Source organism: Orcinus orca, chromosome 1 (genome assembly GCF_937001465.1).
Source record: "Orcinus orca chromosome 1, mOrcOrc1.1, whole genome shotgun sequence".
NCBI lineage: Eukaryota > Metazoa > Chordata > Mammalia > Artiodactyla > Delphinidae > Orcinus > Orcinus orca.
The window spans coordinates 98,795,017-98,807,264 of NC_064559.1; the positions used below are offsets into that span (position 1 = coordinate 98,795,017).

General features: G+C 50.1%; 1 protein-coding gene across 11 annotated transcripts in view; it reads left to right on the plus strand.

Annotated features, from left to right (window-relative positions):
• Nucleotides 1–12,248, plus strand: part of ARHGEF11 (Rho guanine nucleotide exchange factor 11) — a 112,607-nt gene that overhangs the window by 79,795 nt on the left and 20,564 nt on the right. For 9 of the 11 annotated variants that reach the window (XM_049694290.1, XM_049694300.1, XM_049694292.1 and 6 more), the window contains 9 exons: nt 315–452; nt 3,599–3,673; nt 3,880–3,981; nt 5,075–5,173; nt 6,716–6,758; nt 7,871–7,967; nt 8,128–8,250; nt 10,915–10,938; nt 12,043–12,187. In XM_049694290.1, coding sequence (XP_049550247.1) covers nt 315–452; nt 3,599–3,673; nt 3,880–3,981; nt 5,075–5,173; nt 6,716–6,758; nt 7,871–7,967; nt 8,128–8,250; nt 10,915–10,938; nt 12,043–12,187 — 846 coding nt within the window. Of the gene's footprint in view, nt 1–296; nt 453–3,598; nt 3,674–3,879; nt 3,982–5,074; nt 5,174–6,715; nt 6,759–7,870; nt 7,968–8,127; nt 8,251–10,914; nt 10,939–12,042; nt 12,188–12,248 lie in introns of those variants that run through there. The other 2 variants (XM_049694331.1, XM_049694310.1) reach the window with 2 other exon arrangements.

The window sequence follows — 12,248 nt, forward strand, 5'->3', positions numbered from 1 at the left end:
ATTCAGGCTTTCTCTAGTTGCAGCAAGCAGGGGCTACTCTTCTTTGCGGTGCGTGGGCTTCTCACTGTGGTGGCTTCTTTTGTTGCAGAGCACAGACTCCAGGCACGCAGGCTCAGTAGTTGTGGCTCGCGGGCTCTAGAGCGCAGGCTCAGTAGTTGTGGCACATGGGCTTAGTTGCTCTGAGGCATGTGGGATCTTCCCGGGCCAGGGCTCAAACCCGTGTCCCCTGCATTGGCAGGCGGATTCCTAACCACTGAGCCACCAGGGAAGTCCCTGGACGAGTTTCCTTCTCACAGAATTCTCTGTTCCTCTAGTCATTGGTGAATCGGAACTCAGTACTGTCAGACCCTGGGCCGGACAGTCCTCGAACCTCCCCTGTGATCATGGCCCGGGTGGCCCAGCACCACAGGCGGCAGGGCTCGGATGCATTGGTTCCCCCCAGCGGTGACCAGGTGAGTGATCAGAGCCACCATGCGCTTTTGCTTTCCCTGTTTTCAGAACTGGGTTACCCATACGTGGCCTTGAACGATCAGACTAAACCCTGTTTTGAGATGGACACTAGAGGACAAATAGTAAAGGAAGAACATGGTTTAAATGCATACATGGAAGTAAGGCTATCTCAGTTTCTGGGTGAAGAGTCCGTGAATGCATCTGTAGGGAAGTGATGTCCAAGGAGCAGATCGCTGGTCTTTCTTTTAATGTCTGTATAGAATGGGAAATAGGTTGGTTCAGTGTTTCTCCAGAACACTAATTTTCAATCTTCTCTTTCTTTAGCAAAGTCCTTTTCTTGAGCAAAATCTTATTATTTGGTACCCTAATACAGAAAACAAATAAATGCTCAGCTATCTGGGACTTTTCCTAATCAATCTCCCCACCTCGGCCCCCACCTCAGGGGCACTTCTCCAGAGCCCTAAGGTTCTGCAAAGCCTGATTTGAAAGCCACTGCTTTCAAGGGTAGAACTAGGTCCAGGGGAGATTTCAGGAAGACAGTTTTTGGCTCCATGCAATAAGCTTGCAAAGAACCTGAGCTATCAGACAATGGAATGGGGTGACTTGAGAGCCCGGGAATTGCCTGTCATTGTTCAGGCAGAGGTTAGGTCATTCCTTGTTAGAGACAGTGGCAAGAAAGCTCCGAGTTTTGTAAAGCAGTGTTTCTTAAAATTCATCTGCTACCACCATAATTTTTTTCCATATCCTCATACCAACTATATAATGTTACTTAATATTTTTCTTTAAGCTAACTCACTTTTTAAAACTTAAATTTATTTTTAAAGGAAATTTGCCATTATATTAAAACCAACATCATACACCGTTTGATGCGCTAGTTCTCCCCATAGGATAGAGTTTAGTTACTTTCAGATCTTGGAGGGGGAAAGGCAGGGAAGTGGATCTCACATGTATTAAAATGCCTAGTGTACCAGCTGCTGTGCTAGATCTTTTAGGAACAAATCTCATTTAATTCTTACCACCAGAAAAGGAGATAGGCATTAGAATCTTCATTCAGTGAGAAAACTGAGGCAGAGAAAGGCTAAGGGACCATTCAAGGACTCAGCTTGCTAATGGCAGCATCAGAGTAGAACTTAGTTTTCCTGAGCCCCAGTGCAGGGCTGCCTCCTGTCCTAGATGTTCTTTGATCACCCCTCCCACTCCTCCACCACCACCACCACCACCACTTCCCCTTAGTAGTACTATAGGGCCAAGGTCAGGCTGCCAGGCAGGGTCAGGTGCACATGGTGTTCTTTTTTTTTTTTTTTTTTTTTTTTTTGGGGTTTGGGTTTTGGGTTTTTTTTTGCAGTACGCAGGCCTCTCACTGTGTGGCCTCTCCCGTTGCGGAGCACAGGCTCCGGACGCGCAGGCTCAGCGGCCATGGCTCACAGGCCCAGCCGCTCCGCGGCATGTGGGATCTTCCCGGACTGGGGCACGAACCCGTGTCCCCTGCATCGGCAGGCGGACTCTCAACCACTGTGCCACCAGGGAAGCCCCCACATGGTGTTCTTAAGGGAGGTTTTCATTTAGGTGGCTAATAGAAGCAGGTGTAGAGTAATTGGTCTTGGAGTCCTTTTCCTCCTTCTCTGAATTTGTTTCAACTTCTGAAAACTATTTAAATTGTTATTTTTGAGTGATAAGAGCAAATATAGTATAGTTCCAGTTTCTTAATAATAATCTATGTTAGTAAGAGCAGAGGTGGAAACCTGTACTATCCATGAAACTTGCAGCAGCTGGGGGATGGAATCATAGGGAATTCAAACTTTGTTACGTAATTCTGCAATGTTTGATTTTCTTATGATAAACATATTCTGCTTTTGCAATCAGAAAAACTGTATGTTTGTAAAGACTTTAAAAAAATAAATCCTCCCGCCCAAACAGGCAACAACCTAGTGCTTTCAGGTTTCACTAGAGAGCCAAGCAGAGACAGAAGTGATCATCCCACACCCCCTGGGCATCCTGGATCCCAAGGGATTCAGAGCCTAAGGTGTTAGGGGAGAGGAGGATACTCAGGATGCGTCTGAGAATTCAGGTCCAGCACATCAGGCCTGACCCTGCAACTTCCAGCATGCCATTATAAGTGAGTGCTAGACTCTGATCTCTGAGATGCATCCTGGGTCTCTCGAGTTCTATACTCAGTCATTCTGAGCATAGAGTCTGTAAATACCCAGGAGAACAAAAATGAGTGAGGTGTGTCAGGGAGGAACCGTCAGGAAAAGCCCCTTGAGGAGGTGGAATAGGCTATCTTGGGCCTGAGAAAAAGTGGGCATGAGAGGTGCCTCCTCCAGATGGGTTCCAGAGCAATAGTCCTCGATGAGGAATCACTGCAAATGGGGTAGAGTGCACTGAGTGAAAAATATAGTTGGTAGGAAATCTTTGAAAGCTCAAGGAACCTTTAGGAGAAAGGCTTGTCCAATGAAGCGTCTAAAACGTTTATACAGTATGAACTCTCTCATCAGACCTAATCGATGGCATAAGGGGGAAAGAGAGAAAGCCAAGCTGAGAAGCTTGGATTTTAGACTGGAAATGGGGAATCTACCATAGGTTCTTGAGCAGGCAGGGAAGATGATGGAGACGGTGTTGGAGAAGGCAAAGCTCCATTCCCTTTTGCTCAAGGAGGCAGAGATGGACCACAAAGCTCTCCTCCAGCAGGGGTAGAGGGCACACCGTAACTGTAAAGGAGCGCTGTGGAAGACACTAGGTTTGGAGGGCGTGTTTTTGGGGTGGGGGGCGGTCTGTTGAGGAGAACAACAGAGCCCCCGCCCACCAGTCCAGCAGAAGCTCTAGGTTCTTATTTTGTGGGCTGACACTCCCTCCTCAGATCTTTCACAAACAGGAAGAGAGCACTTTCTCTCACTTCCCATCTTCATACGTCATGTGACCAGGCTGCTCTGAGTCTGCCCTGCCCCACCCAGAAGCAGTTGCCTTCTTGCAAGTGGAAATCATTCTTTCTGTTCTCTGAGATTTGGGGGGTGGTAGTGAGATGCCGGTGTTTACCAGCCCCGTGTGGCCTTCCACTTCAGTGCCATGCTGTCACTAACCCAACTCCACTGAGGGGGCTGGATCCCTGTCCTCTGACCTCTCATCTCTACAACTCGACTCTCTCCCCCAGGGTGTAGATCAAAGCCCAAAGCCTTTAATTATTGGCCCAGAGGAAGATTATGACCCGGGTTATTTCAACAACGAGGTAACAGTTTCCTGATTTTCTCCTTTCCTCATTCTCTTTCGTACCTGCTGTTTTGGACTAGAAGTGCTTGGACTGGCACCAGCTGTGAGGGAGCGTACGGGAGGGGCCGCGCTTATCAGCCCTGGCAGGCAGGGAGCATGGGGGCTGAGCTGGGGCAGGCAGTGCTTCTTTTCCCCCCCAGCCCTGCCTGTCCTTCTGCCTTCCAGAGCGACATCATATTCCAGGACTTTGAGAAACTTAAGTCACGGCCGGCTCACCTGGGGGTTTTTCTACGGTACATCTTCTCTCAGGCGGACCCCAGTCCACTGGTAAGTCGCAAGTATCTGTCTCGATTGAGTACCTCCTTGTGCTTGGCCTCTGTCCCTGCTCTCTAGATGTCATAAGTCAGATCCACGGGCATGGTCAGGCATCTCGAGGACAGAGACAAAATAGAAAAGAAGGTGCAACCTAGGTGGAAGGGATTCTTCACTGCTAACTGCATCGATAGCACAGGGAGGAACAGGAGAGCTGGGCCAAGAAAGCTGTCGTTCTGGGTCTGCTTGGAGGAGATGGTCTTTCTAGGTTTTTGGAATGAAGGTGGATACAGACTGACAGTGGGGAGTTGAGAGAGCAGCCCTTTGCAAGTATACAGTGTTACTGCAAGAAAGCTTGGCAGAGGGGGAAGGTGGTAAAAGGTCTTCAGTCTGAGGTGATGACAAGGAAGATCGTGACGGGATGGAGGTCGGGGTGCTCTGCGACAGTGCCCAGAGCCAGCAGCCTTACCAGTTTCTGTCGTTCTGCTCAGCTGCTTAGGAAGGGGGATGAAGGAGAGAGGCTGCTGTCATGTTCTCCAGAATAAACTTGTTGCCCGTGGCATGCACTGCGGCTCTTCCTTTCCGGGGCTACCACTGTTAGAAGCCAGAGTCAGCATCCGTTTGCTCCACAGGTGTTCAGTGAACACCTGCGTGTACATCCCAAGCGCTGGTATCTCAGAAGCATTCCTGAATGAAGACGAGGCACAGCACAAAGAGAAATAACACCTGAACCCTTTAAAACAACAGATAAACAAGTACAAGACAAAATGTCAAGTGTGGAGAGGATACAGGGTTGAGGAGAGATTGCGCTGGGGGAATGTGTGTGCGCGCGCCAAGGGGTGGGGATGACTTACCACAGGTTTCTGAAACGTGCTAAGCCAGGGTTTCTCAACCTCAGCACCACTGACCTTTGGAATTCTTTGTTGTGCGGTGCTGTCGTGTGCACGGCAGGATCTTTAGCTGCATCACTGGACTCCCCCCAGTAGATGCCAGTAGCACCTCTCCAGATATAAATCAAAAATGCCTCCAGACATTACTAGCTGTCCCCTGGAGGGCAAAAGCACTCCTGGTTGAGAATCGCTGCTCTAATCCATTTTCTCTCTCCCAGCTTTTTTACTTGTGTGCAGAAGTTTATCAGCAAACAAACCCCAAGGATTCCCGAAGCTTGGGAAAAGACATCTGGAATATTTTCCTAGAGAAAAATGCGGTAAGGCAGTCATAGACTGGATTACAATTTTCAATTTTATTATATTGTTTGACCATTCAGAGGCAGAGGAAAAACTAAGCAAAACACTCAGGCCGAATGGAGACAGTTTTTTTTGGTTTTGGGGTTTTTTTTAATATTTATTTTATTTTTATGGCTGCATCGGGTCTTAGTCGCGGCACGTGGGATCTTCACTGAGGCATGTGGGATCTTTTGTTGCGACGTGCAGGCTCTTTGTTGCTGTGCGTGGGCTTCTCTCTAGTTGTGGCGGGTGGGTTTTCTCTCTCTAGTTGAGGCGTGCGAGCTCGGTAGTTGTGGCACGCGGGATTAGTTGCCCCACGGCATGTGGGATCTTAGTTCCCCCACCAGGGGTCGAACCCACGTCCCCTGCGTTGGGAGGCGGATTTTTTACCACTGGACTACCAGGGAAGTCCCTGGAGACAGGTTCCTAAAGAGGATTCCTGGATTCTGTTCCTAGCTCCACTCTAAAGACTGATCTCCTCTCTGGACCTCTTTTGCCCACATGTAGCAAGGTAGAGTGCACATTGCCTCTCTCTGAAATGTTTGGAGAAAAAGAACTTGCACCAAGTCCTAATTACTCTCCCCCGGATCAATGCCCTGGTTCCCTTCAACTCTCCTTGCCTTGCCCATCCCTGGGATGCAGAAACAGAGGCCCAGAGACATCAGATGATAGAAATCAGTGAGCCAAGAGGCGAGCCCAGATTTCTGAAGTTCAGCCTGACGTGCTCTTACTGCCCCAAGGCAGGGTTCAGAGGGAGGGGACCCCAGAGTGTCTGGGGTGGATGAGTACGCTGCATCTGGACACAGCTCCCAGGGATGTGTCAGGGATCCCCCCGGCGGCAGCACCTCGGCCTGCAGAGGGCAGTTCCCATCTTAGACTTCCTAATCTGATCAACTAAACTAATTCCAAAATGACTTTATTCATCCGGCAGTAAGCTACTAGGACTAATGAGACTGGGGAATAAACGGCTTTTCCCCAGGATTTTTATTTTTGTCCCCTTCAGTGGGTCTTGAGTAAGGAGGTTAGAGCTGCCCGTTGTTCCCTGTTGGCTGTTACGGAACCGCCGCAGTGTCCAGCTGGCAGGTAGCCATAAAGCAAAAGCCAGGCGCTGTGCTCACTGGAAGACTTGGTAACATGAGGCCAGTTTTCCCTTGGGAGTGAAGGAGCGGGGAAGCCCATCAAATCGCCTCATCAAGATTTCTCCCATGCTACTAAATTGGTACCAGTCCACTTTTGGGAACCTCTCCATCCCGTGCCTCTTGATGTCCTTGAAATAAGAGTGGGAAGAGTACAGGTGCCACCCTCGGAGTAGAGTCCCAACTTGCCTTGCCACCTCAGATTCCACTTCTCAAATCCCGAGCCTGGAATTCAGCTGGAGAGAGGTGAATGGAGGGTAGGGTAGTGTAGGGAAAGGGGGAGAGAAGCTAGTGTTCTGGAGCCCTCCTTGCCTCTGCACAGTATCTCCCACATCCCCCGGGGTGTGTGGACCTCACCACTTCTGCCCCCACCCTTCTGTCTTTTAGCCTCTGAGAGTGAAGGTCCCAGAGATGTTACAGGCTGAAATTGGTAAGTTGGCTCCTAGGACGGCTGGTCTCCTCTTGGTGTCCGCCTTGCTGTGCTGGGCCCTCGGGAAGGGGCGGGGGGTCGGGGGGACATAGTCCCTGCCTTGAGCAGCTGTTCTCAGATAGGGGGAAATAGGGACAGTTCCTCCAGAACTCCTCGCGGTAGCTTATGGACAAGCACAGACAGAACGGACCCTGCCTGGGAGCTTGTCGCGGGGAGACAAGGCTTGGTTAGGAGAGCGGGGTCGTTCCTACCAACCTTCCATGTGACCTCTCTGGGCCTCAGTCGGCTCATCTGTACAAAGAGGAAATTGGATTCCTAAGCCTGGTCGAGCATCAGGATCCCTTGGGGAATTCTTCTTTAAAAATACAGAAACCAGTGCCTCACTCCACCCCACCTGAGAGTCAGGATCTCTGGAGTATTTTTGTTCTTTTGGTTCCGTTTGCGTGAGTTCCTCAACTCACACAGAGTGAGGAGGCAGGGAACGAGGCAGTTGCTCTGCTCCCGTCTCACTCTCAAGCCACGACTAGAAGAGCTGAGGAAGGTGGTAGAAAGAGGATGTTAGTCTGAGAGGCTAATCATGGGAGCTTTCTAGACGTAATAGTTTGAAGCTGCCTTGGAAAAGAGGCACTTTACAGGCCCAGATGATAGGAAAGCTTATGGGCACAGGCAGAGGGTGAATGTAGGGACAGGAGAGACACCTTCCAGTTTCCGGTGGGGAGTTGGGTTTCCTTGCCTTTTTCAGCCTTGTGAGCTGTCCCTGGGTCAGTGGAAGGAGAATGAGCCTCTCAGAGGTTTGCACATGATGTCAGAGGGCAGCAGCGTCTGGACACATCCAGAGAGGGACTTTAATATTTCCCCACTTAATGGAGTGTAGAACACCCTGAAAATGTTTTTGTCCTTGCCTCAGGACTTGGATGTCAGGATTCCAGTCCTGAATTCAGGAATGACCTGGTAGGTCCAGGCCTCCACTTCCCTTGGTTAACAGGAGGGCAGAAAGCCAGCTTTCCCTCGCGGTACCCCAGGGAGCTAAGAGGCTTGAAGATGCTCAGCAGATATAACCTCCTCCTCTTGACATCCCTCCCCTATCTGTCTCCCCTCGGCTCCCACCGCAGACCTGCGCCTGCGGAATGGTGAGGACGTGCGCGCTGTTCTCTGTGAGGCTCAGGAGGCAGCCATGCCAGAGATCCAGGAGCAGATCCATGACTACAGGTGCCCGGCGCCCCCCCTCCTGCTCTCTCCCCTGCCTCCTCTCCCGTTTTCTTTCCCCTGCGGTGTATGTGCATCTCTTGTGATGTGTGTATGTGTGCCTCACTCTCTGTCCAGCAATGATGTACATGTGTTTCTTTCTCTGTGTGTCTCTCTGGCTCAGAACAAAGCGCACTCTGGGGCTGGGAAGCCTGTATGGTGAAAACGACCTGCTGGACCTGGATGGAGACCCTCTCCGCGAGCGCCAGGTGGCAGAGAAGCAGCTGGCTGCCCTAGGAGACATTTTGTGAGTCTCCGATCCACTTCTACCCCCTGAACATGCTGCACAGATTGACGTTTTGTGGGTCTGTTTCCCAACCTCTCCCCCTCTTCCACTGCTTGCCTGATCCGTCTTCCCCTGAAAGATGGGGAGAGTCCAGCCCTCTTGCTTCATTTCTCAGGCTGGGGCTGCAGGAATTTCAAGGGAGTTGCAGAGCCTGGGGCTCCTGACAGTAATTTGGTGATTATGACAAACCATGGGCTCCAGGAATGCAGGGAGCTTTCTGCTTCCCCTCCCTAGCCTCTTCTTGACGGTTCTCCCTTTTTGCTCTAAGGTCATATCTGATGCTGAGTGTGAGAACCACGCTGTGATTCTCCAGGGAATAAAGTTCCTTCAGGAGGCAGGTGGCTCATGGGAAATTGGGCTCTTTTTAACTAATCACATCAGAGGACTAGCCTAACTAAACTTATTAAGGAACTTCTGGCACAGCTGCTGTGGTTGCATCTCTCCAGTCTTATTTTCTAAAAGTGTCCCAGGTGCCTGGGATGACTTTGTAGGGACACTTGCAGGCTTAGAGGTAGATTTTTCACCCCAGTACTTCTTTCCGCTCAATAGTTGTGTGACTTTTTTTTTTTTTTTTTGGCTGCACTGCGAGGCCTGTGGGATCTTAGTTCCCTGACCAGGGATCAAACCTGTGCCCCCTGCAGCGGAAGCGCAGAGTCCTAACCACTGGACAGCCAGGGAAGTCCCGAGTAGTTGTGTGACCTTGATCAAGCTATGTCATCTACCTTGGTCTCATCTAAAATGACAGAGATTGGGCTAGATGATCTCGATAGTCTCTACTAACAGTGATATTTCAATCCAGCAAATTTCTGTGGAGTCCCCACTGACGCTAAGCAGTGTTCTGGCTCCTGGATGCATTAATAAACAAACAGCAGTGCTTGTGGGGCTTATGTTATCGTGGGAAGAGAAAGCAGTATGTAATAAATAAGTAAGTTATATACTATGTTAGAAAATAAGGCTGGGGGTGGCGGGGAATAGAGCAGGCTGAGGGGAGTCAGGAGCACCTGAGCTAGTGGGTTGCAATTTCAAATAGAGCCTCATCCAGAAAGTTACATTTGGTCAACTGAAGAAAGTGAGGGAGTCATCCTTGGAAATATCTTGGGGGAAGAGCATCCCAGGCAGAGGGAACAGCCAGGGCAAAGTAGGAATGTGCTTGACGTATTTGAGGAACCGTAGGAGACCAGTGTGGCCAGAAAAGATTGAGAAGCTCAGTGCTGAATCAGAGAGGTAACAGGAAGAGCAGCCTCGCAGAGCCTCTGGACTGTTTTAAGGTCTTTAGTTTTTTTCTCTCAGTGAATGAGGAGCCACTGGAGCTGTGAGAGACTCGAGGGTGGGTGGAGGGTGGTGGGAGAACAAGGAGGGGTTCGAAACAGGGAGATCAGTTACGGGAACCCACGCAGTAGGGCTCCTACCAGAGAATTGGCGATGGAGGGTGTGAAGAGAGGTCAGCTCCAAGTATATTTTGACAGTAGAACCAACAGGAGGATTTCCTAAAAATTGATGTATAGGATGTGAGAGAAAGGAAAACCAAGGAAGACTCCACAGTTCTTACCTAAACAACTAGAAGGACAAAGGTGCCATCAGTCTAGTTAGGGACAGTCGTGTGAGGGACAGTTTTGTGGTAGAAAACCGGGAGCTCAGTCTCGGACGTGTCAAAATCTGAGATCTTTAGACATCAAACTGGAGATTTGAGTAGACAACTGCATAGATGAATCTGGCATTTGACAAGAGATCCGGGTTGGAGATGAGACCAGATGAGGTCCCACAGGGAGGGTATATTCTTTGAAAACAACCCTCTGACCCTCAGCCAAACCCGGAATCTTTCTGGGCCTTAGTTTCCCTAGCAGTCAGATGGCACTAATCACCCCGACCGTGCCAGGGATGGCGGCAAAACCTGACCGAGCCTATTCTGAGGTCATAGGCACCACAGAGTTCTGTGGGGTTATAATGGACAGCACAGGCACCCTGCTTATAAAGGCTTCTATTTAAAAGAAGGAAGCGCTAGCCTCATTAAATGGAGATATGGGACCTATTATTTTGAGTAATAAATTATACGTGTAAATATTATACGTGTAAATAGCTTAGAATAGTGCCTGGCCCGTAGTGAGCACGCAGTATTAGTTGCTGTTACCATTAACCTCTTTTAAATAGGTTCCTCTGAATCAGGTCTCAAGGTATTATCTCTGCGCCCTCATCTTCTTTCCTCTTGCCTCAGTGTCAGCCCAACCCTTCTAATTTAGTTCTAGGTGGACACAAAGAGGAGCCTTAAAAAAAAAAAAAAAAAAGAGGAGCCTTTTCCTCCGTGGTAGCTTCAGAGGCTGAAACAGATACCAAGCGAGAAGCTGTATTTGCCTCATTCCCCTTCCTTTTAGCTGGCTAAGGACACCATCATCACCATCACTCTGTGCTAATTGAGCCCCTCGGAGGAATGAGAACCCTCACCTCCTGAGCCCCAAGCTGGCTCCAGAGCTGAGACCAGGAGTCTGAGTCTGACCTTTTATCATCCTCCTCCCTTTCCTCACCCGCTCCCTTCCTCTAGGAAAGAACTTACCCTCCTCCCAGTCTTGCACAGGCGGACGAGCCTCTGCCTTTGCAGTCTGAGTCATCTGTTCTTTTCTTTTGTTCCAGGTCCAAATACGAGGAAGACAGGAGGTGAGTGAGTCTGTGCGGTTGAATCAAGGTGGGAAGGAGTGGGGTTGAGCTACTGGGCATTGCATCTCTGCCAATCGTAGGCGAGTCCCTAGCTCCAGAGGATCACCGTCTGTCCAAGTGTAGTTTCCAGATGTCTGTGTAACCACAAGGAGGTCACGAGGCCCAGGCCCTGGTACACGGGGATCACTGCCTGGGACGTGGGTCTGCTCCTCAGTGTGAAGACACCAAGCTGCCAGCACTCCCCTTCCTGGCCTCCTCTTCTCCACCCACATTAGCCCTGTGTCTTTCTCGTAAACCACCGAAAGAAGGAGCAGTGATAGAATCAGCCTGTGTTAGCAGCACCTGCAGAGGGGAGCTAGGGTACAACACATTTCCTCTGCTGACACATTTTTTTTTCCTTGAAGCCTATATACATGTCCCGTTGTTTCTCAGTAGCCAGTGTTAAAATGAGGGTGCATTCCTTGAGCATACACGCACTCAATAAGGGAGAGAAGATGGGGTTAGAAGTCTGTTTCAGAGAAGACGAAAGCCAGGGCCGAAACATTTGCTTCATTGAATCCACAAAGTGGATAATCTGTCTACCGAATTGAGAGGCAAATACAGTTTTAAACACAGAGCTCTGGACAGTTTCATCTGTGGCAGTTGGAAGCTACTTGACAGATCATTTCCATCTCTTTTTCTCCTTGTACTTGGGGTGGGTGGTGGCAAAGGCAGCTTACCTGGACTTGCAGGGGCCGGTTGGCGTTTCTCCGCATCCCTTTGCCACCCCACCCCTGTGTATACGCTTGAGGACATTAGCTGTGGGCCTCAACCGTCGCCCATGGCTTATTAGTTGCTTATATTTTGGGGAACTGACGCGTCCTTCCACTGACCACTGTCCCCTCGTTAGGGAGCGTTCTGCATAGGAGAAGAATACGATTTCTTCTGGGAGTCATGCCAGCCAAGACTTTTCTCCGGCTTCTGCCTGCTGTCCCATCTGAGTATTCTGGGCCTCCCGCTGAATGCCCTGGCCCTTCGCCACCCCACTAGGTGGTGGTGAGGAGCTTGTGTAAAGCAGTCCCTGCTGGCGCTTTCCGATTCTCCGCCCGCATTCCTCTTTTACAGTGCCCCCATGGACTTCGCCCTCAATACCTACATGAGCCATGCGGGCATCCGTCCTCGAGAAGCACGACCTTCCAACATGGCTGAAAAGGCCCAGTCCGCTCCTGACAAGGACAAGTGGCTACCCTTCTTCCCGAAGACCAAGAAGGTGACAGAGCTCCCCTAGAAAGAATCATCTCTTGGCACGGTTCCTGCGCTGAGGCAGGCCG